Source organism: Canis lupus, chromosome 32 (genome assembly GCF_003254725.2).
Source record: "Canis lupus dingo isolate Sandy chromosome 32, ASM325472v2, whole genome shotgun sequence".
Taxonomy (NCBI): domain Eukaryota; kingdom Metazoa; phylum Chordata; class Mammalia; order Carnivora; family Canidae; genus Canis; species Canis lupus.
This window is the reverse complement of record NC_064274.1, coordinates 16,779,559-16,803,254: the sequence shown is the minus strand read 5'-3', so window position 1 is coordinate 16,803,254 and position 23,696 is coordinate 16,779,559. Positions and strand designations below refer to the sequence as shown.

The following is a 23,696-nucleotide window of genomic DNA, read 5'->3' as shown; positions in this document are numbered from 1 at the left end:
TCTTAAAGCTCAGAGATATTTAAGATGAAACATGTGAGAAGTACAATTTTGACCCTGAAGGGATAGGGAAATAATTTTATTGCGTATTTAACAGTCTACTTCTTTGGGATAAAATTTATACTTCTAAAATTTGGATACTTTAACATTTTTAAACTTTATACTGCAAAGTTTCACACTGTACAGAATTGACAAGTAATAGAGTGGCGAATGCATATATTTTCACTTGTACATTTCTTTCAATGAAGATCTTACAGAATTGGATTGAAAGATAAAAATGTTAGTTTTTACCATATTTTGCATTCTTGCAGCATCTATATTTGATTAATTCCTGCATTTTATTAAGCACAAGTGTGCAGAATAACATTATAACACTGTTTGAGCCTACTGTGAACGAAGAACTGTCATAAGCACTTGGTACATAATGTTAAGGCATGAAATCTTTTCAGCAAAATGAAGGAGTGTCCTATTTTTATTTGCATTTTTTGGATGAGGGAAATGAAACACAGAGACATCGAGTACCTTGCCTAGGATAGTAGAGCTGACCAATGATGGATATGAAAGCTGTCCTTTCAGACTCCATGTTCTTGATGATAACAATCTATTTTCTCAGTGTACAGTATTCTAAAAATATTTAAAATGTCATACTCTCTCATATCACTGTATTTTCTTTATGCAAGAACCTAGTGTAAATCATTTGCGTTTAAATCATTTAGTGAAAAATATTTCAATTGTTTTAATGGTTAAACAACATTTTTTGAAGGCTAATCTAAAAAGCAACCATTAAGTTTATCTCTTCCTATCCCAAGAAACCATATACCATGCATTCAAAATAAGTGACTTGTAAATAAACTTTTAGAAATAAACTTTTTGTAAATTGAGGACTTTTTATTTTACCTATTTTCCATTTTAGATTCTAACTAATCATTTTAGATAATTATATTGAATTATTCATGCTCATTTTATTGTACTGTGTTCTAAAAAGTAGTTAAGAGAAACTGTTGCTTATTCATAACTATATACAGGTAAACCCTTCCATTTTTTTCTATTTATTAAAATGTTCAGAATTTTCTAAAATTCTCTAGAGGCTCAGATACTTCTGAAACTCATACTATATCAATTTTAGAGAGTCTGTGGATATTTAAGTCTTATGTAACAATTGGCCTTCAAAACTACTCTTCAATTGATCTTATTGGAGTTTTTTTCAAATATGGTATAACATGTCCCATATTATTCTGATGGAGATAGAAAAAAGTAAAAGTGGGGCCATCTAGGATATTTTACTATAATTTCAATGTTTTATAAAGAAAAAACATAACACCATAAATATCATAAAGTGTATTTTTTTGGTGCTGAATTAGAAAATTGATTTTGGGGATTTCTGGGTGGCGCAGCGGTTTGGCGCCTGCCTTTGGCCCAGGGCGCGATCCTGGAGACCCGGGATCGAATCCCACGTCGGGCTCCCGGTGCATGGAGCCTGCTTCTCCCTCTGCCTGTGTCTCTGCCTCTCTCTCTCTCTCTGTGTGTGTGTGACTATCATAAATAAATAAAAACAACAAAAAAAAATAAAAATAAAAAAATTGATTTTGGCCGAGATCATGTTGGAGGTCACTGGCTAAGTTCCTTTTGGTATATTAGATAGGAGGAAGCATTAGCTGAATATCAGGCTAACTAGTCTACAAAGTGAAGTCATAACTGGAGTATTAGCAATTAATTTATTTGAAAAACCTAATTATTAGTTGTTGTGGAGCTTGGACATTGTCTTCAATATTTCTAAGCATTTTTACATATGGTGATGGCATTAATGATTTTCCTTACTTCCAATTAAATTACAGAATAGCTAATTTAGATAAAAATCAAAACCTTGAGAATAGCAATTTAGAATAGCAATGAAAAATCATTTCTATGGCAATTTACTGAAAATTTGAATTAAAAAAAAACTTTAGGTCATCTATCTAGCATGTGTATGTTCATTTGGACTTTGGCCAGCATCCATATTTAAGCTCTTACTTTGGAGTAGGATAAATATGAAGAGAAAGATTTTTAGGGAAAAGAAGTTATTTCTCTATTCCCCAAAGATACAGAAAACAGAATAATAAAAAAGGTATGTTCTTCCATCATGTGACCAAGGAGCTGTGCAATTCAGACACAAGGGGTAAACCTATTTCTACCTAGAGCCACCACACGAGGGCGCTGGCGCCGATCACTTTTCAGCGGAATCATGAGAAAACAAGCTTTAGATTTCCTTTATGTATAAGGTGCACTTTAAATAAAATACTGATTTGACTTAAATAAGAAGTGAATATTTTCTCATAAGAATATTTTTTGACAGAATTAAGTTGTGATATTTTTATTATATCCAATAGGAAGTCACTAGATTAATTGTCCTTGAATGTTCCTAGATGATAAAATTTTGCTCAGAACTTCCATTGCCCATTGAATAGCCTTCCATCTTATCATGAGGCTTTCCTCTTATTATCCTGAGACTTCGATTTAAAAAAAATACACATTTTTAAAAAGATATTTATTTATTTATTCACAAGAAACAGAGAGAGAGAGAAAGAGAGAGAGACATATACAAAGGGAGAAGCAGCCTGCTTGTGGGAAATCGGATGTGGGACTGGAGCCCAGGACCCCAGGATCACCACCTGACCCAAAGGTAGATGCTTAACCACTGAGCCCACCCAGGTGCCCCTCACTATTTCTTTCTTTCTTTCTTTCTTTCTTTCTTTCTTTCTTTCTTTCTTTCTTTCTTTCTTTCGAGACAGAGAGTGTTGTGGGGGCAGGAAGAGAGGGAGTGGGGCAGAAGGAGAGAGAGAGAGAATCTAAACAGGTGCCATGCCCAGGTGGGAGCCCAACACAGGGTTCCATCTCATGATCCTGAGATCATGACCTGAGCTGACATCAGAAGTCAGAGGCTTAACTGAGTCACCCAGGGGCCCCAACTATATGACATTTTTGAAACCAAATGTCATCTTCCACTCCCCCTTAAAACTAATTTCCCTGAGTCTACTGTTTCTTCAAATATGTAGCCTCAAATCTCTTGTTAGGATGTTTGAACATTCCTTCTCTTTCTACAGCTAAGCCAGCTTTAGTAAGTATGTGCATGTATTTTCCATTTTCACTTGATTTCACCATAACAAATCTTGTTAATTTCATGACATTCAATCATTACACAAGTAATAACTCAATAACCATCGGCATGCCAGATCCTGTTTTAGGTCCTGAGGAAAGAGCAATAAACAAAAACCCTGTCCCTGATTTGCTTACATTATGGTAGAAGGAGAAAGACAATCACAAGAAAGTAAATTATATAGTGTAAGGTGACATGTGCTATGAAAAAGAACTGTGCCGTGTAAAGGGACATGGGACACGTTGGGGGAAGGAGTCATAACTTTAAATAGGATAGGCCTCACTGACCCTGGAATTCCACCTCATAGTTCCTTTTAATGCTTTGCTTTAGATAGAACCTTGCTTATCACCCTTGATCCAAGCAATCCCCAAATTCTGCGTTTTTTCTCAGAAAATCAGTATGCTTTCCTTTTCATTTCAACTGCTTTATGGCTTGTTTAACTTATTTACTTCTTTATGCTTAGATCATTACAAAGCCTCCTAACTTGACTCTGCACCTCTCTGGCAGGTCAGATGCTTCTCAGAGTGTTTTGAGGCAGCCATGTGATAAGACAACAGAATGTGTGTGGAAGTGAGGAGTGCTACTTCTACATCTCGTACTTTAAAAACTCCCACCATTCTCTATGTTCTCCCACGACTTCATCTGCCACCCAGAGACAGAAGACTACGGGAGGACTCCAGAGCCGAGGATGTGACTCACTGGGTAGAAGGAACCTGGGTCCTAACACCCCATGGAAGATGACCCTCTCCTTGCCTTTGAACTTGATGCGAATGAAAAAATGATCTATTATGTTAAGCCACAGAACCTTTTGGGAGAGGGGGTATATTTTTACAACAGGTAATATTATATACCCTAGTCAATATAGCCTCCTTCTATCTTCATATATCGCTGAGACACCCCCATTAAAATTATCTTTTTTTTTCAGTACTCCATTGAACGGTCACTCAACTATTTATTCATACTTATGTCACATCTGCAACTGTGGTTAAATCCAACTCTCTGTCTTCCTGTCACTGAGCAGAAGCTGCTGAGAACAGTTGAAAAAAATTGCAATTGTACAGATCAGGGCATGGTGAGGTCATGGCCTCCACCCTCAGCAGAGCCCTCAGAGCTGTGCACCAGTTCAACTGTGTTGCTCTAGGCCACTAGTTCATTCTTTATTCTTTGAAAGTCTCTGATGCTAGATACTCACCAGTGCTTTACTTTCTCCATTTTATGGAAAGCAGAATCCAACAGAGCTCTTACTGAACATCCTGCTATTGAACATAGAAATTTACTTGCATTCACGCTTATCCTTTTGCCCTTCCATGCAGTTACAATAAAATATGTACCCTTTCTCCTTTTGAAAACAAATCGTGTCCTGGGTCTCATTCCATATCACATTTTGAATACTCCACTTGGTGCTGTACTCTCAACATGGACCTCACTACCAGTTCCTTCCTGTTGCATTTAACTATGCTCAAGTCTCTCCTGGCTTGGAAACAGATACCCTTCCTGAATCCCATTCTGTCCTTTTTTCTCCTCTTTTTCACCACCCCGTTCCTTGGGAGAATAGTATATAAGCCCTTCCTACTTATTCTTCCATCAACTACAGTCTGGCTTCAGTCTCCATCATTCTCCTCCACGCTGTTCTTGCCAAGATCTGGAAGACCTTCACGTGGCTGATTGTAATGGGCACTTTTATTCTGGAAGTGCAGTTGACAATACTGACCCCTCTCTATTGAAATAGTCTTCCCTTGACTTCTGAGACTACTTGCTCCTCAAGGTTTCTTCCTCATTCTCTTTTAGTTGGAGTACTTTTCTGTCCTTTGATCAAGTGTTGATCTTTCTCAGGGTTCTGGACTCAGATCTTATATCTGCTAAATGGATCCCTCATTCCTTGGATGATTTTATTACCTCTCATGATTTCACTTACACTAAAAACTTCACAAAAGACTCCAAACCCAAACCCAGACCCAGACCCCATTCCCGCCAAAACTGTCCCTAGAAACTTCTCACCCCCTTCTTCCTCTGCTGCTAATATCAGAGACTAGGACTCAGATTGCCACACTAGCTTCCTAACCGGTCTACCTTTCTCAGGTCTTGTCCTATTCCAAAGCTTTCTCCTAGGTCCGCTAGAATGATTCTTTAAAATAAGAATATAAGCAGGTCACTACTTCACTCTAAACTCTTCAGTGGGTACCTAGTGATGCCTGGAACTTTATTCCTTAAAAATGTAAATTCTTTAACGTGGTTTATGGAGCATTTTGAGGACTGCTTTTTTACTTCTTCATTATATTCTCTTGATATTCTCTGTTCCAAGTTCTGACTTGGTGTGACTTCCTTCTCTCAATTCCTAAAACAAATCTTGCCCTCTGGCTTCAGGTCTTTGCATATGCTGCATGTGCACCAACCCTCAGCCCTATTTCTTTGGCCTGGCTGATAATTATACCTCAGGTCTATAGCTTGGAATCCTGGCTAGGGAGCTTTTCCTATCCCCACTCTAGGTTGCAAATCACTTTGCATTTCCATTACTATAGCACTTATCACAATTTATTGTCATTGCCTGTTAAATTGTCTGCCTTTCCCAGTAGACTGTAAACACTATCATATTACTAATATTCACAGCTGTTCCAAAATGGAATAGACTATAAAAGGGACGGCATTCAAACATTAGGTAGGTGGTTGGATTTGATTTTTATAGTTTTGTCATCTTATGTTCTTACTGCTCTTCATGGGCCATATGTTGCAACCAAATTATTTGATTTTTCTCAAATGTGCTCTCTGCTTTCCTCTTCTGTGAGTTGGACCATATCTTTCCATTTGCCTAAAAATGTTTTTTCCCCTATTTTATGTCTTTGGAAATTATACTGCTTGTTAAATCTAGTTCCTACACTGTCTTTTCTACAAAGACACTTTATCACCCAGTGAGGAAAGGTCTTATCTTTCTCTGAATTCTCAAAACACTATGGAGTTTTTAAAGTACTTATCATATATCATTTAAAATCACTGTATTTCAATATAAGGTTACCTGGAAGAGTACCATCTCTCTGTTCAATTCCTATAATATGTTGTATCACTTTTATGGAACACATCATGCTTTGCTTTATGCTGAAATTATGCATATACAGGACATGTCTCTTCCATAATAGTTTTGAGTTCTTGCATGTTAAATGTTTGCAATGCCTAGCATCTTGACATGTGTATATATTTATATGGACTCTCAAAATGTAATTGCTGAATGCATCAAGCAACTGGTTCTTCCACCTTATTTTTCCATAGGACCTTCTCTTTCAAGCCTGGCCCAAAATGTGTCCATTATATTTTCGCATTTCCTCTTTGCACATAGCTTTTGCAGTCCACATTCATGTTTATAATTGTCAAAGTCCTACCTCCTTGGCTCAAATATTGCTCTCTGTGAAGGTTGCCTTAGTACTTCCTTCCAGGGAAGAGTCTTAGCTAAGGTGCTTGGCCATTGATTGGTGGACCATAAAAATACCACGAAGAAAATGAAATCATAGAGTGACCTGACTTGAGAAGTAATTTAGTAAGATCACCTAGTAAGATTTTAAGGAAGGATGCGTGCTGGAAAAGAGTGAATCCTGTAATGTTTTCCCACAGAAGCTGAGATGTGTTTAAACTTGTCTACTAGCGGTAAGGCTGGAAGAAAGGGGGGCAGGTAGAGCACTATGTGAAGTGACTCAGTAGGGCTTTGTTTCTCGAATGTTTCCATGAGAGGGCTACTAAGAAAGAAGTGAGGAAGACAGCAAGGTCACTGACTTCATTGGCAGAGAAAAAGAACACAGGAGGACCAGCTGGTTTGCGGTCTTTGAGCAGTGTCTGCTGCAGATGCTAATCTGGTGCAGTATTAGAATCTGTTTATGTTTTTCTAAGCGACTATGATGCATGCATCATTTATATTCATCTTTTATGAATATTTCATTGACCACTTGTAGTTTTTATATCAAAAAAATATAGTCATCTAGTGAGTACAAACTGATTTTTATGGATTCCCATTGCGTGCAAAGGCTCTTGCAGCAGTTCAGAACTAGAAAAGGGCCTTTTACCTTCCATTTCTCTTTGATGTCAGGAGCATCCTGTTGTGGTGGAAAGGGCATGAGTTTCTGAGTGAGAGAGATGTGGGTTTGAACTCCGTTTTGGTCACTTACTATTTGTGTGACCTTGGCCAAACGACTTAACTTTCTAGAGACTTAAATTTGGTTTTGTTTTTAAACTGATTTTTTACAGAGATATTATGGGAATCAAGTGGAACATGTAGATGGCACCTAGCACTGTGCCCGGCATATTGTCAGAATGCCCTTCCTCTGCATGGTTGTTATATTTAAGAGAACATAAATATTGGCTTGTAAAAAACAAGAGTTGAAGCAGAAATTGGCAACTTACATCTTCAGATGAGAATGGGTTTAAGTCCCTACATTTGAAATAATTCTAGCTGAGGATATGTGCCATATATTTTATGAAGTGCAATTCATAGACATGTGACTCTGCAAACTACCTTGCAGTTCTCATATTGTGTAGATATTCAATATAAGACATGTACACATTTGGGTGCTATCTCTTTTATAGGAAAAGAAAGATGAATTGTTTCTATGTGAGTATGTGACTCATGGCTTATACTTTCAAAGTGAGAATCTGGGGCAACAGTAAATTGCAAGGGATTATGGTCTCAAGCAACTTAAAAAGTAGGTTTTTATCAAAGTTATTCTAATTTCATAAAGGTACATGCTACCTATTTCTTGTTTTGTATTTGATATATGACCTTTTTTTCCTTAGAATTGGGAAATCATCTTTGACCTTCTAAAAGTGAACCATTATCATGACCTCAGTGTTGAGAGACGGTTAAAACTGATGGGCAACATCCAGAACAAAATCTAAGTAGTCTTTTTGATGGCCTGCTTTGTGAGATCTAACCTCTTAAACTCTCAGAAGATAAGATTGGTGACAATTAGTATTTCAGACCTACATTTTGATTCTCTTATAGTACTTTTAGATGTGTTAGCAAATGCTTTCTGAACTCTCAAGTTGACATAGACTCAGAACTAAAAGCACACAGCAATTATAGGAACCAAATACATTAGTTCCACAGGTTTTTGATTTGACTTATAGCTCCAAGTATACTGACTTTCACATAGCAGGTGTTTTTAATGACTGGGCTAATTTTAGTTTGTTCCTTTTATAAGATAAGTCCACATTTAAAATATTTTTTGAGGGGCACCTCCGTGTCTCAGTGATTGAGCATCTGCCTTCGGCTCAAGTTGTGATCCCAGGGTCCTGGGATCGAGTTCCACATCAGGCTCCCTGCAGGGAGCCTGCTTCTATCTCTGCCTATGTCTCTGCCTCTCTCTGTGTCTCTCATGAACAAATTAATAAATAAAATATTTTATAAAAGAAAAATAAAACATTTTTTTGGTCTTTTTATTCAGTATGTCTGCTCCATGGTCGTTTTAGTAAGCCTACTGCAAGGGGACTCTGCTTTCGCTCATTCTCTCCTTTAAGGACATTGGAGATATTGAGTGTATTTCAAGCCCAGTTATATGATCTGAGTCACCATCACCGTATCACAGGATGGTTTGGTCAATTCTGAGTAGTCACTGTGTAGGAAATGTGATAAACTTCACGTGAGAAACTGGGATAAGGCTTGTTCTGTAGACTTTCAAAGAGCTAATAGAAGGCAACTATCCACACAATACAAAGAATAAGGAAGGAAGAATACTCAAATAGGCAATTAAAATTGTTAACTGCTCTGATGGACTGCCTCAGAACACTTCGGAGTCGAGGTTGTGTCCTCTGTCTGAACGTGTTACCCAGAGGGTGAGGGAAACCGGAACTGGAAGTGAGATATATACAAAGAGATGAGAAGGGGAGCTGCTCCCAATGAGCGTCACCGCCGCCAAGCAGCAACCTCCCACAGCCTGAATAAACCCCCTTTGGAATCTGGGGAGCACAGTTTTAAGTCATGGACTTTATTTAGATAATCCCTTCCCCGCTCTATTAAGAATTCCTCACTTAGACTTCTAATAAAGGAAAATAAGTAATTCTCAATTCTGTGATTTCTTCTCCTTAACCCCCCAGTTTATGAAAAAAGAAGAAGAAAGCAAAACAAATTTCTGACTTTAGCACTTTTTGGGAAGGTTATTCTGCCTTTCTAGCATCTGAAATTGAAAAATCAATCCTATTTGGTTTCTTTTTTCTCTTTTACAGTCTAGAGCCAGTTAATTTTCAGGTTCTCTTTATTTTCCCTTCAAAATGCATCTGCTGTGCCTGTATTTTTTTTTTTTTTCTTCCTTTTTTGGGCTACCACAGAAGTTCAGATCATGCCTGAAGTATTGTACAAGCCTTTTAATTGGCCTCTTTTCCATTCCATTCTATGAATTACTACCAGCTTGATTTGTTTAAACCACCCTTTTAAGGGCGTGTTTTCCCTTCTGTAATAATCTTCAGTGGCTCCCCCTTGCTCATGATGGAGGTCTCCATGCATTCCATGTTTGTGAGCCTCTGCGAACACCAGCCCAGCTTCCATCTCTCACTGATGTTTTGAGGCATTTAAAATGAAGGCATGGCCAGCAACTGGCACTCCTGCCACTCTTCCATAACACTCAAAATGGTGGCAAATTTTTAGGTCCAAGGGAGGGTGGGAGAGAGCAGCACTTCAGATCCCAAGTTTGATTTACATCTGGCTTTATAATCAATCTGCTGGACGTAGTAACAGTCATTTCCCTTTGCTCAAACCACCCCAATGGTTTCTGGTGTCTCACAGCATCGTATAAAGCCTTAGAAGTTGGGCCTTCCCCAGCTCTCTCTCTCTCTCACCCCTCATTCTGATCCAGCCACATGGATCTTCCTGCTGTTCTTCAAACATGCCCAGCACACTCCCATCTCACAGCCCTGGTACTAGCTGTTTTCAAAGCCTGGAATGTTCTTTCCTCAAGCAACATGGCAAACTCCTTCCTTCTTTTTAAGACTTTAGTCAAATGTCAACTCATCAGTAAGGCCACTCATGGGTGGCTTATTTAAAATAGCAAATGCCTTCTCTTACTCTAGCCTTCCCACTCCTCCTTTCTGTTTTTCTCTACAGCACTTATCAGCTAATAGATTACATGCCTCACTTATTCATCCCATTCGCTGTCTGTCGCCTTCAATGGACTGTAAACTCCATGAGGGCAGGAAGTCTCATTTACTGTGTATCCCCAGCATCTAGAATAGTTGTGCACATAGCAAGACCTCGGTGAACATATGTTGAATACATGAATGAATGAACTGGATATAGTGCAATCTCTTGAGCCCAGCCTACAGGCTTTACTCGGTCTCACCTGAGCTTTACTATCTGCTACTTCCTGACATGAAACCCATATTCCAGACATTATGGGCTACTGCTCCTGTGACCATTCTTTCCCAACCCTTGTGCCTTTGGTTGCACTGTACCCTTCCCTTGGAAACCCTTTTGCATTCCTCTGACCTTTCCATATTCTCTGTGATTAGGCTAAATTTCCCCTTATTCTGGGAAACCATTCAATGCCAGGCAACCTTCTTCTTCTCTACTCATAGAATATTTTCTCCATCAACTAACTTGACAATGGAATACATTCTGCATCATGATATAATTTATATTCTTATCTTCTAAGGTTATTTAAACTATGAATTAGTATTTAACTTTTCAAATGTTTCTATTTTGTTTCTCCAACTTTGGGAGCTTTCTGAGGAAAGACCCGGTATAAATGAATAGAACTGCTCATGGACAGCATTCCAGACTAGGAGCTCACTTCACCACCCTGAGACATGAGGGAGTCAATACCTCAGCACCCTGGGACCACCATTTGCTCAGGAGTGTGCCTTGGTGTGCCAGGTAGGAAATCTCTGTCCTAGGGTGCCATGCTCATAGTAGGTGCTCACAAAGTCTTAGTCAATGGACTGATTGATCTTGTGTCATTGTTCTATTCTTAATAATCTCTTTGCAGAAGTGAGGCTGCAAGTCTCTATTACATTTATATCTTGCTACATTGCTTGTTTTTTATTTGTATTTTTAATATGCTCATTTGCAAGTAAGCACACTAAGTACAGTAAGAAGTACTATATTCATTAAAAAAGATTATATGTGAATGAGAGTTCTGTATTTGATATCTAATGTCAATTATGTCAATTAGATATATGACATGGCTATAATCTAGGAACTCATGTCCAAAGCTCTCCTTAACAATGCTTATGGAAGTACTTGAACATATTAGGAATTCAGTAACTCTTTCTAGTATAATAAAATCAAATGAAATGAACTTGATATGTGATGCTTCTGATTTCAACTTAATTTTAGTGTATTTGTATTTTTAAAAATGTATCTTATAGCTAACTTCTATAAACAGATATTAATAGAGGTCTAGCATTAATTTGAAAGTTAATTTTAATGTAATTTTGGAGAGAATTAAATATTAAATTTTAAGTGTGAAGTATATAGAGGTATCCCTCACTCCAGGAATTGACTGTACCTGAAAAATTTGGGTAATTTAAATTTTTGCAAATTGAATCTTATTTGTTACCCATCAGAGAAACTAATTCTCAAAGGCCCCCATCATGAATCTTTTGTGTAGTGAATAAACAAGTTGTAATTTGTTTTTTAGTAGTGATGTCCAATTGTTAAAAATTAAAAATAGGGATCCTTGGGTGGCACAGTGGTTTAGCACCTGCCTTTGGCCCAGGGCGCGATCCTGGAGACCCGGGATCGAATCCCATGTCGGGCTCCCGGTGCATGGAGCCTGCTTCTCCCTCTGCCTATGTCTCTGCCTCTCTCTCTCTCTCTCTGTGTGACTATCATAAATAAATAAATATTAAAAAAAATTAAAAATAGCCATAGATGTAGGCTACTTAATTCCTAAAAATGTTTAGTAGCACCAACTTAAAAATTAGATATAACATTTTTTAAAATTCAAGTGTGCTTTCTCACATTTCAAATCTTTTGGCAGGCAAAATATTTATTAAAAGCACTGCTTCTCATTCAACTCTAGTTCTGATGTTGTATCATTTTTGATTTTGTGACATATGTTTCTCCTTCTAAAGCAGCTGTTATGAAAGCTTAATTAGTTTTTAATTAATGAGAATTAATGTCATCCTGAAAATTGTGTGAATTTTCTGTGTCATTGCAGATAGCATGAGACTTTTGAAATATGCTGCCAATTTTGAGGTGGGAACCTATAGGGTTTCTTCAAAGGGAAACGAGGCCCTCATTCCTCACAAAGGCTAGACAGCCATGCCTACAGCAAAAGACAGGTAATAATGTGTCCAAATAGCACAACTATTTTGTTTCCTCCACTATGAAGAAATTCTAGGAAATGTGCAAAATTAGTTAAAAGGTGACACTTGGTCCTAAATTGTATGTGATAACAAGTCAAGGAAGAGCTTTTAGATAACGAAAAAAATTTCTAAAATTTGAACAATTTGGGCAGACCCGGTGGCGCAGCGGTTTAGCGCCGCCTGCAGCCCGGGGTGTGGTCCTGCAGTCCTGGGATCGAGTCCTGCATCGGGCTCCTTGCATGGAGCCTGCTTCTCCCTCTGCCTGTGTCTCTGCCTCTCTCTCTCTCTGTATGTCTCTCACGAATAAATAAATAAAATCTTTAAAAAAAAAAGAAAAAAGAAAAAAAATAAAATTTGAACAATTTTTGCTTTGCTACTAAGATTAAATAGAAACGAAACAAATGAGGACGATTGAATCAAGGGAAATTTGGACAATTAAGGCAAGAAAACAAGTGACCTCTCCCTTAGTCTGTTTCTACCCCATGTTTCTACCCCAATTGATGAGTCATTATGTGGTATAATTGTTCTGTGCCTCTGTGGATGCTCTACAAATGGAGCAAAACCATGAAGTTTCTACTCTTCTGGAAGTGTGTGTGGGTTGGAGGCTGTTGTCCTGGTTGGGCATATAAAACCCTACTACATATTCATCAGGCTCAAAAGTCACATTGTATCCTGTGTCTTATATGACAGGAAAGGTGGCTAGGGAATCTTAATTGCAATATAAGTAAAAGTTTATAAAAAAAAAGTTGAAAAGTAGCCTAAATAGGATTCACTGTGTAATCCCTTTGGACCAAATTTAAACACTGAGGAGTCTATCACAAGTGATTAGACCTGCAGGGATAGAAAATGAGTTACTGTGGTGTGTATCATCTTGGACATCTGAGATATCCAAGATATCATGGACATCTGAGGGTAGGAGTCAGTCTCTGACTGGTAATCAGGTATTGATAGGAGGAGCAGTTAGTTAATAGTTTGTCTGTAGTTTACGGTAATTTTCACATTTCTGAAAAGTTGGCCTCATGGTTTGGCATCTTGGGAAACCTCCACATCTTCTTTGTGGAAGTGATCTGAATCAAAGCAGATAGATTCTATGAGCCCATGAGAACTACCAGGATGGATTGCACCAGTTGGTTGGAATGGCCAAAGCCAACGAGGACTGCACTGGCTGAGAGTGACTCATCCTGCCTCCTCAGGATGGAGGCAGGATGGAGGAAGCCGATCTCAAATCTGTGAGATGGGCTTTGTATGTTGCATGTTGATGTGGGACAAGGAAAGAGCTGGGCATTATAACATATCCAGACCCATTTTTAAACATATATATTCATCTGCACCATGTGCAATTGCTTAGCACAGTGGCTTTCACATAAGAGATTTTGAGCAGACACTAATAGAATAAAATAATAAATAAATAATAGAACTAAATCTATCAAATGTAAGAAACACGATTTCTTGATTTCTCAATGCTAGGTAAGTAGTTTCCACCCAAGGGAGCTTATATGCTACTTCCTTGTTGAAATGATAACTATGGCCATATTTGTTAGCCATTTATTAATATCTGATCACAAAGGTTGGAAATAGAATTTGTTTTTAGAAATAAAAACATTCTTGAAGGAAGTTAATTTTTAGTGAGACCATTGTATTTTATCAGTTATAATGAAATGTATATATAAGCAATGTTTGCCATTACAAAAGTTCTTAGCTCTGCCTTATTTACTATAGTCATAATCCAGAATGTGTTTCTCCACTCCAAATTTCTGATTATAAAATATTAATAATTTGTTATCCAATTGTGTGGCTGGAAGGTATTATGTAGAATAAGTGGATCTTCTCATCCTTTTTTTTCTTCTTTTTTAATTGATGAAGCAAAGTACCATTCAGCAAAGACTATTTTTTAAAGTATTTATTCAGTTGACAACCAATCCCAAATTAAAGGAGATGAAAAATAGCATAATTATGAAAACAACAGATTGCCTGGGTGTAGCTTGATATGTATGAGGGAAGACAGGAAGTCTTACAATTTTTTTAATATATGATTGAACCAAAACCTGTGGATAAGTTCTGATGTGGTTGGAAGTGACAACCAGTTTTCTTAATGATTCTCCAAAGGAAAAAACTCAACAACGGAGCATAAGAAAATTACATGGATATAAGCTATCTGTCTGGTTTTGAAATGGCAAGGTGGGTATAAGTGGTGTGAATCAGGTCAACAGTGGGCTAAGGGAAGTAGCCCTGGAAAGCCCAGGATCTGGCCTGAGTCTGGGGTGTTCACTTTCCCATGAAAGGAGCAGGTGATTCAGGTGCTCTACTTGACCACAGACAGAAGGGAGATTTGCAGCCGAGGCTTGGGGAGAGGACTAGGCGGAGGCACTGTCCCTGAGCCATCTCTGCATTTACAACCCATGAGGACCAGCGGGTATGACTGAAGTGTGGTCGAGTTAAATCATAATAATTATAGGGATGCCTGGGTGGCTCAGCGGTTGAGCGTCTGCCTTCGGCTCAGAGCCTGATCCTGGGGTCCTGCGATTGAGTCCTGCATTGGGCTCTCTGCGAGGAGTCTGCTTCTCCCTCTGCCTGTGTCTCTGCCTCTCGTTCTGTGTCCCTCATGAATAAATAAATAAAATCTTTTAAAAAATCATAATAATTATAAAGACCCAGTCCTAAGTCTTAGATTGTCAAACATTTGGGCAAGTCACAGCTTCTCAGCATCTTATATTCTCTTACTTGCAAAACTGTAGAGAGTCTAGATCTGTACAGTTCCTCATAGTTGCAACATTTAAAGAAAAATCACTTTTAATAGAATTTTAGAGCAGCAAAGATTTTAATCTAATTAAATATGTTTTCAGATATATATTCACTGAGTGAGTTAAGTGCTAGACAAAAATATTGTTGTTCAAATGAGGAAAATAACACATTAGAAATAACCTTGAAGTCAATTACTTTTCCAATTAATAGATTTAACATGATGAATATTTCCCTAATAGCAAAACAATTATTAATTCATAAATTCTAAGTTTAATTCCCCTAATTCCCCTTTCTTTTGTTTCTTTATTTTCTTTTTCCTTTCTTTCTTTGATGTAACAAACCATCGTCCTGCTATTATTATAATGGTTGCATTGTTTACAAGAATCAGGATAACTCTCTCTCAAAAAAGTGCTCACAGAGGCATCACAAATATATGTGAAGAAAAACAAATATATTGTTGGTTCCAATTGTCTCAAATAGCAGAAAGGCAGTCTTTCGTTGGGTTAGGACACACACAGTATTATTTTTAAAGAGCCACTCATTTTGGCATAATTCTGCTAGTAAAACTTAACGTGTTTTATTCTTTAATTAACTCAAGATAAATTTTTAGAAAAATTCAGTTTGATCTGTGAGAGAGTAAGCATTTTCGAATTTTATAGTTAAGACTTCAATGGTATGAGAGCAAGTTTAGAAAACATTTTTATTAGACAAATTATTTAGACAAATTATACACAGAAAGCTCTGCCACTCATAACTGAGGCCTCCAAAAAGTGTTTTGTGTATTTGTATAATAGGCAATACATCAAAATAGGCCTATTTTAAATATTGTACATGGTTAACAGTTTGTTGATAGCTAAAATCACTGCAACATCTGGTATGTCCCTATATAGCTTGTAAAGAATTTTTTTTGTTTTAAAATCAGAGTTGTGAATGAGATCATGAATGTTACAAGGGAAAACAAGTTGTGCATGCACTTAGGTACTTGTTACCCTGGAAACAAAATGGTTTTTGCATGATAAGAAATTTTTCTGCCTTACACAGTAGACAATATTTGAAGATTTAGTACAAAAACAGTGACAGTACAAGATGCTCCCCAGAACAGAATTAGCATCAAAATATAATATACCTTAAGAATATACCTTTTAATTTCTCCTAAAGCAAATCACACAGGTTGATTCCTAGACCAATCCTAGCTACGGAATGAATTAGATTAAAATAAGTGTATGGCTGCGTAAAAACACAGGATAAGTTCTTGCTTCCTACCTACCACATTTTAATTTAAAGATTACAAACAGAGTTCATTCTATATTTCTAACAGGTAAGAATGCTATTTTAAAAGGGTTGTGCACAAAGAGGCACTGTTTTTGCTGTCATCCTTCTACACACTTGGCACTAATGTAAAAAATACATAACTCCTCCAAATAGAACTGAATAAAAAGGGGGGTTAAGTCAAGAGCCCAGTATGGTCATTATATTTTCTTCTTCAGGATAATGTAGGACAGTAATTAAGGCCACATCAATATTTCTTAAGGGCTCCCACCTCTCCCCAACTACAGTTGTATTGATTGGCTTTCTGCTTTGGAAGAGAATTTATTAACCTTCAATGATCTACGTTTAAACTCTTATAGAGCTCTATGTGCTGGACGTGGTCCAGCTAATAGCGTTTTCCATTTAGATAATTAATTAAAAGTAAAATTATCAAGGTTAGCTTTATACACTGCTGAAGAACAAATGCAAAACCTATTCAAATGAGTTACATCTGGGAACAAATATTAATATCGCCCTGGATGTTTTAATAACAAATGTATAAAATATTCTCTGTTGGCAAATAATGCGAGTCAGAAGAACATTAAAGCAACCTGCCTTTTCTAACTGAAAAGATCCCCTGCACTATACATAGTTTCTGTATACAATAGATTTTTTTAAACTAAAGCTTTATTAAATGAATTGCAATAGCAATGGCCGCCCTTTAATATATATACACATTATATAGGTGCATATATATGTATATATATGAGATACTAATTTATTTAACACAACAGAGGCTTTTGCCATATGATAAAGTTTACTGTACATAGGAAAAAACTTTTAATACTGTACAATCACATAAAGGTCATATGCACTGTTGCAGTGCAAGAGTAGTTTTAACTGTAGTCTTGACTGGCATATTAATGGCTTTTTTGTAATCCTACAAAATTGCATTCTCATATGTGGCCTGAATGGTCTTTAAATTATTTTATAAACACTGCAGGGGTTGCCTTTGGTCCACAGTTAAAGGACACTCGACAGCAGTGGAGCATTGTATGGATGCAGCAGAAGAATGTAAAAAGACTGAAGTTATTGCAATTATATTTTTAAAAATAGAGACATGTTACGTAAGAGGCCTTTATGTAAAATTAATCCTGCATATACTTTTAGTATACTCAGTGCACATTTCCTATACTTGAAGTACAGTATATGAAAGCAGACTAATAGGATCCTAGTATACTATATTCTGGGGGAACAAGTCGAGTAATGAAAAAAAGTGGAGAGAAATGTACAGAAAGAGAGGGAAAAATAGAAAGAAATAGAAGAGAGAGAAGAGGGAGAAGGTGGAGAGAAAGAACTATAGTTGTTACTAATAATCCTGATTTTTTTTTAAATGTTACATCCATGTTAGTCCCACAATATTACAGTTGCTCCTTGCAAAGGGAGTCCTACAAAAGAAACAGTGAAGAAATTTTGTTTGATGCTCATATGGAGGTGCCTCGGTCTGGATCATTACCCAGATTGAGCCCCAGGGTAGGAGTTGGTTGATAAGGAATAGATGACATTGTTTTTATAGGACTCCTGAAAAAGCCCCCATTAGGTGCCCTGTGCCTAAAAGGGCCAGTTCGGTGCTCAGGCACGTTGCCAAAAGCGAAGCCAGAGGCAGCTTTAGCGGATAGTGTGCGGCTAAGAGTCTGGATCTGCTCTGGGATAAAGGTTGTTGTGGTAATATGAGTGTTCCTGAAATCACTGATTTGCTCCAGTGCTTGTCGTGTTGGCAAAGTGTCAATGTCCAGAGGGGTCAAGTCAATTGACGAGGTGGAAAACTGTTTATGGGGGCTGTCGTCATCTGTGCACAAGCTATTTACACGTCTATGGAGGTGCTCCAGGTCAATTTCCTTGTCATCCTGGAGATGAAGAAAAAGAAGATAAGGTTCTCATCAGTACTAGCTTCCATGGTTAAAAAAAAATAATAAAAATAATAAAAAAAAAGTAGTTCAGCAAACATGATATGTAATTAACTGAACTTTGGGGTTTATTATTTAACAAGTATCTACTGAGCACCTATTATGAGCCAGGCATTGTACTAGGTTCTGGGGATACATATATGACTCTGAGATAAGGTTACCTATAATCAATATTTTTCTTGTACTAAAAGTTCTATATATGTCACATGCAACTACAAAAATATGGGAGCAGTAGATGGGTGACTACCTTCTATGAGATCAGGGACAGACTCAGGCAAAGCTGTACAAATAAAAAGTATGGTTTTAACAACTCACTGCCTCACCACACCTCTTCTTTCCACATGCTTCCTCCCTTTTCAGAATGTCTCCGTTCAAGTTGCATTTCTTTTCTTTTCTACTATTCCCTCCTACCCTCAACTTTCCATTCCATAAGTGATATGATGTGCTAGTTCATGCTAAAGTGTTAGTGACTGTTAAAGTGTTATTTCTCTTTAGGTCAGAGAGATGTGAAATTATTTAGAAAGAGCAACATTCAACACAAGAGAATCAATTTCTAATTGAGGGATGTCATACGCTCGAGCTATTTAGTACCTGAATGAGGCAGTATTGTGAGGTCAGCGATACCTTTAGAGACCCCTTCAAGTCACGATCTGTGAATGACAGCTTTGGTTTAGGGCCAGATTTATGCCAAATGGCCTCTAAATCAAAGATGCTTTGAGCTATGCTAATGGAGTCTTAGTAAGAAGGTATTTACTAGAGGAAAAGGAAGAAAAATCTCAGATTTCTGGTGTTGAAACCAATTCATAACTCCTTTAGGATTTTCATTTACGGTGATCATTAAAGCCCAATGTTTGAAAAATAAAATGGGCAGGAAAAAAATCGTCTCTTATCATCAGCCAAGTTCAATAAATTAAATTCATGAGGATTTAAAAATACCTATTAATCATAAGAGAAAATATTTGTTCATAGATCTGGATTAGCTGTCATGAGTTAGAATGGAGTATGTATTTTTTTCATTGTGCTATTATAGTGCTCCTCGGTGAAAAATATTTTGATGTGCATCACTGTTTTTCCTTCTCCTTTCTCATTTCAAAATCCAATAAAAAATATCCATTAATGCAATATTATCACTGAGATTTTAGAGGGTTGAGAGATATAATTTTATGGTTCCCACAGCAACTATAATGTAGTCATCCATCAACAGATATAATAATGCAAAAATTTAATATTATATATAGTAATTCAAAATATAAGGAGCTTGGGGAGTCCTTAATTTTCAGATTTTTGAGAATATGAAATCTCAGCTATAATGTTGCATTAATATGGTCTTTTGCATTGAATCAATGTCAATAGAGAAACCAGAAGCTTATTCCGTAAAAAAAACATTGCAATAAAACCTGTTTAATTTTTAGTTCATACTCCCCTAATTTAGAATGTATGATCGTTCAGATAGGGAGGAAGCTAAGTTTTATTTTTGGTAAGCCAAGCTTTTCCCTATAAATGTTGCTTATCAATTTTGCATATAAGGCAGTAGAAGGGAATTCTTAGATTACTTTAGAAAAAAATCTTTTTTACAGAACATATTAACATGTAAAAATTCATATGAACGTGAGAAGTCATTTTTATTTGTGCATTAAAGCAGATCTTCTCGGGATTCGCTTTAACCATCAGTTAGCCAAAGTCTAATTACAGAAAGTTTAAAACTGTCCTTTGAAACTTTCCAGCAGATCAAATCATGCAGCAAATTCAGGTTGTTTTCCATTTCAATTTGTGAAGCTTTAGTGAATATTTCATTATTTAAAAAATGTTCACCTTTTTGGTTCAGAAGGAAAATGATTAATCAAGCAATGTATTTTAACTTCATATTTTCCCTGCTAATTTAGAAATTCCATAATTTTTGATGAAAACAAGGCACATGCCACTTTCTAAGAGATATTATGTGTAACTCTGCAATTATTCTTTCAGATATCTGAAAAAATTTAAATTTTATATCATCAAAAATCTAATTCTAGGTGATTCCTCACTATGGGTTTATTAAGCTTAGAGCCATCAAAGAGCTTAAAACATATATAATCACTTCTATAGGTCTACCACATACAGGTAAAGGGAAGGAGTCACTGCATAGACAGATTCTGATTATTTTACAATGGCATTGTATTTCTTAGGCTGAATCTTAGAGATACACGTAAGCTACCTACAAGTTAACTTATGGAAATAAAATGATAAGCATCTTTGTGAAGTGGTCACGGGGACCACAGCCTTTAAGAAAATCGCTGAATTAAATTCTAGCCTTAGATTTGGCAGAATTTTTAAAGCTCTTGATGGCACATGAAATTGTCAGTCTTTCCAACACTGTACATCTTTTCTTCATTTATCTGGGATGTCCTAAAATGGAAATTGGTATTGGCATTGTCAATTTTTATATTTCACAAATTTATTTTCAATATTCAGAGAAAGAAGCAACAAGGACCACGCCCACCCCGTTATCCTATTCCTGGTGATTATCCTCCCTGGAAAGATAGCCCACTTGTTGGGTCAACTTTGTGCTGAAGCTCTTAATCAAGTACCTCTTTCGATGGGACCCGGGAGCCTTTCCTCTTGTTCCACCACGTCTCCAGCATGGCTATAAAGCAGGACAGGACAATTCCAGCGGCCAGGATACAAAACACCCCTGCAAAGCTCTTTATGTCCAGGGCACCTCCTTTCTGCTTCGTATCCACTGAGGAGTACAGGGCACACTGGCCATTCTTTGGCCACCATTTGTGCTTTAGGATGTTCATGTCTCCATTCTGCTGAAGCTCCAGGATCCTTGGGGTAGAGAACACAGTCATGTGTCACTGCAGACATAGTTATTGCTTCGGTCCACCACACATCCATTTATAATCCTACCTCTAAAGGATGGTGGCTGTCAAGGGGAAATGAATGTATAGATTAGCCTGCAGAGGGAATGCCAGGGCACTGAAAATGTTATTGCTTTGATTTTATAGACAGGGTTGTGGCACTGGCTTTGTTTCCCCCTTCCATATCCTCCCTCGCTTGTTCTCCTCTTCCTTTCTTTCCTCCTCCTCCTCCTCCTCTTCTTCTTCTTCTTCGGTTTTATTTTATAATTCTATATATTCACCCTCCCCCCCCGCTTTGCTGCAATGTGTTTTTACAATTACATTTCAGAGGCACTGTTTTTATGTGGTTTCAAGCTGCTGCAGTTCTGTGTTCCCTCCCTACATGTCGAATGACGCTCTGGATCTTAATGTTTTTATGAAGAACGTTTTGCTGCTTAGAGCAAGATGCTGGCATAATGTTGGCCATCATATGCTACACACAAAGAAATTCAATTAAAAAGTCTTCTATTATTTAACATTGTGTGGGAGAAAGCCTTGGGACAAGTTTGAAGTTGATAAAATAGATCATTTTTGGTTTTTCACCCAACTGATGTAGTTTCCCTTTTAATGCCAAAGGGGAAAATAATCTTACCTTGGAGAACAAGAAAAAAAGTTGACCAGAAGCTTTTAGAAGTAGTTACATTCAAATAAGAATTACCCTTCTTTGTCTGTCTTCTTTTTTCCCTGAGTCTGGGGCCGAGCTGCAAAGACTGCAGCTATTTTACAGTGTGATTTTCACAGAGGTTTTATTCTCACTTCCAAAAACTCTTTAGGCTTTACCTGAGACCTGTCTACCTCTGGTCCTCTTCCAGGTGTGCCCCCTCTCACAGGCTGAGAATGGTCAGGGCCAATGCCACAAGCTTGTCCAGAGTCTGCACTGTCCTCAGGAGTCCCTAGGATTTCCCACCCAAACAGTTCAGAGTGCTCCTCTGGGATCTGGGAAAGCTTGTCACCATATTTCCTCCTGGGGGGCAGATCTCATAACCACAAGGGCATCATGGATGTTTAGGGTGGTGCTTAGAGAATGCTCAGATGTACTAGCTCAGGAGTATACACCTTGGTGAGTGATCCTTCACTGTGCTAGACAGAGCTGGAGGTGCAAGAGAGGGGGCCAGGGAATGACTCCCTGGGCCGCCAGGTCTGTGCACTACTCCAAGCTAGTCACAAATTAGAAACTAAAACCTGGCCTTCTATGGGACTTGAAGGTATATTTGTCATGATAAGATAGAACATATTGTATCTAAGAGTTTTTAGCTCAATTAATATATTTTTTTAATTTATATTTTGTACATAATTAGTCTTAGGATATGTGGACCTATATTTGTATGCTTGCCTTGGGTCTTGGGTTCCTTGGGGAGAGACTGCTTAAAACTTTAGAGAGAATGATATTTATCCAGAATGAGTAAATTCTTGTTTGGTGGCGCATTACCTTTTTATCTGGTTCACATCATCCTAGTGCTGATAAGAATTAGCTAAAAGACCATGGTTAGGGGTAGGGTCAACATTCAACTCAACCTGAGTCAGTGGAGTAGGACCAGCCTTAAGGGCTATGAGGGAGAGTTGGTTTCACCATTCACCTTCGACTCTTCCCACAGTCTCAACCTCAGAGCCCTCAGCTGACACTGGAATGGACATTGAACTGGAGCTTCCCTCACAACTTGGATTTCTCCTTTTTTATGATATGGATCGGTCTAAAACTCTGTTGTTTCACAGTGTTGTTCAAGTAGCGCAATTAATTGAACTTACAAGGTGATTATGAATATTGATGGATTACACTTCACCCTTATTCCTGCCTCTTCTCAGACAAAGTCATTTGTATTTCCAGAATTTCTAAAAGTGTGTTCCATAAGACATTAGTACCTGGAGGGACTTCTGCAAGAAAAAGATCTTGTGGTCATTAACTTCAAGAAACACTTCCTCAGAAATTTATAAGAAAGTCGTGTATTACAGGCTCTGAGAAGACCTATAGAAAATAAAACTTGTATGATTTTGTTTAATTTAGCATTTCCCAAAGTTATCTGACTTTCCTTCTTCTTTCTTTTTTTCCTCCCCTTAAATATATATTCATAATTCATGGAGCTGGAGTTTTCAGGAATACACCTGAGAAAGAGTATCTCTCTGGAGCAGGGGGCTGACTCAGTCATTAGAACATGCGATTCTTGATCTCAGGGTCGAAAATTCGAGCCCCACACAGTGTGTAGAGCTCACTAAATAATTAAACAAACAAATAAATAAACAGTGCTTCCATCCAAAGGAACACCTACTTGTGGGAATTAGCAGCACTGTATTAGGTTTTACGTACATCTGTAATCTGTAATCACAGTTTCAAAGTTGCCTGCTTGGCCTGTCTGCAAATACATTCAAATGATGTTGGCAAGCCCATTAGTTATTTGCCTACTTAAAGGCACTGGATAATCAGAATACCATTGAATACCTTGAAGGGAAAATTTA

At 37.5% G+C, this 23,696-nt stretch overlaps 1 protein-coding gene and 1 long non-coding RNA gene across 4 annotated transcripts in view; one reads left to right on the top strand and one right to left on the bottom strand.

Annotated features, from left to right (window-relative positions):
* Positions 1 to 4,057, top strand: part of LOC118353084 (uncharacterized) — a 28,011-nt gene extending 23,954 nt beyond the window's left edge. Inside the window, exons 2-3 of the long non-coding RNA XR_007407729.1 lie at positions 2,541 to 2,656; positions 3,638 to 4,057. This is a non-coding gene — a long non-coding RNA (uncharacterized LOC118353084). The remainder of the gene's footprint in view (positions 1 to 2,540; positions 2,657 to 3,637) is intronic.
* The window catches only part of GRID2 (glutamate ionotropic receptor delta type subunit 2), a 1,467,015-nt gene that overhangs the window by 20,586 nt on the left and 1,422,733 nt on the right, over positions 1 to 23,696 (bottom strand). For 2 of the 3 annotated variants that reach the window (XM_025424636.3, XM_025424645.3), the window contains exon 15: positions 20,934 to 21,174. In XM_025424636.3, coding sequence (XP_025280421.1) covers positions 20,934 to 21,174 — 241 coding nt within the window. Of the gene's footprint in view, positions 1 to 14,294; positions 18,307 to 20,933; positions 21,175 to 23,696 lie in introns of those variants that run through there. The other variant, XM_025424626.3, reaches the window with a different exon arrangement.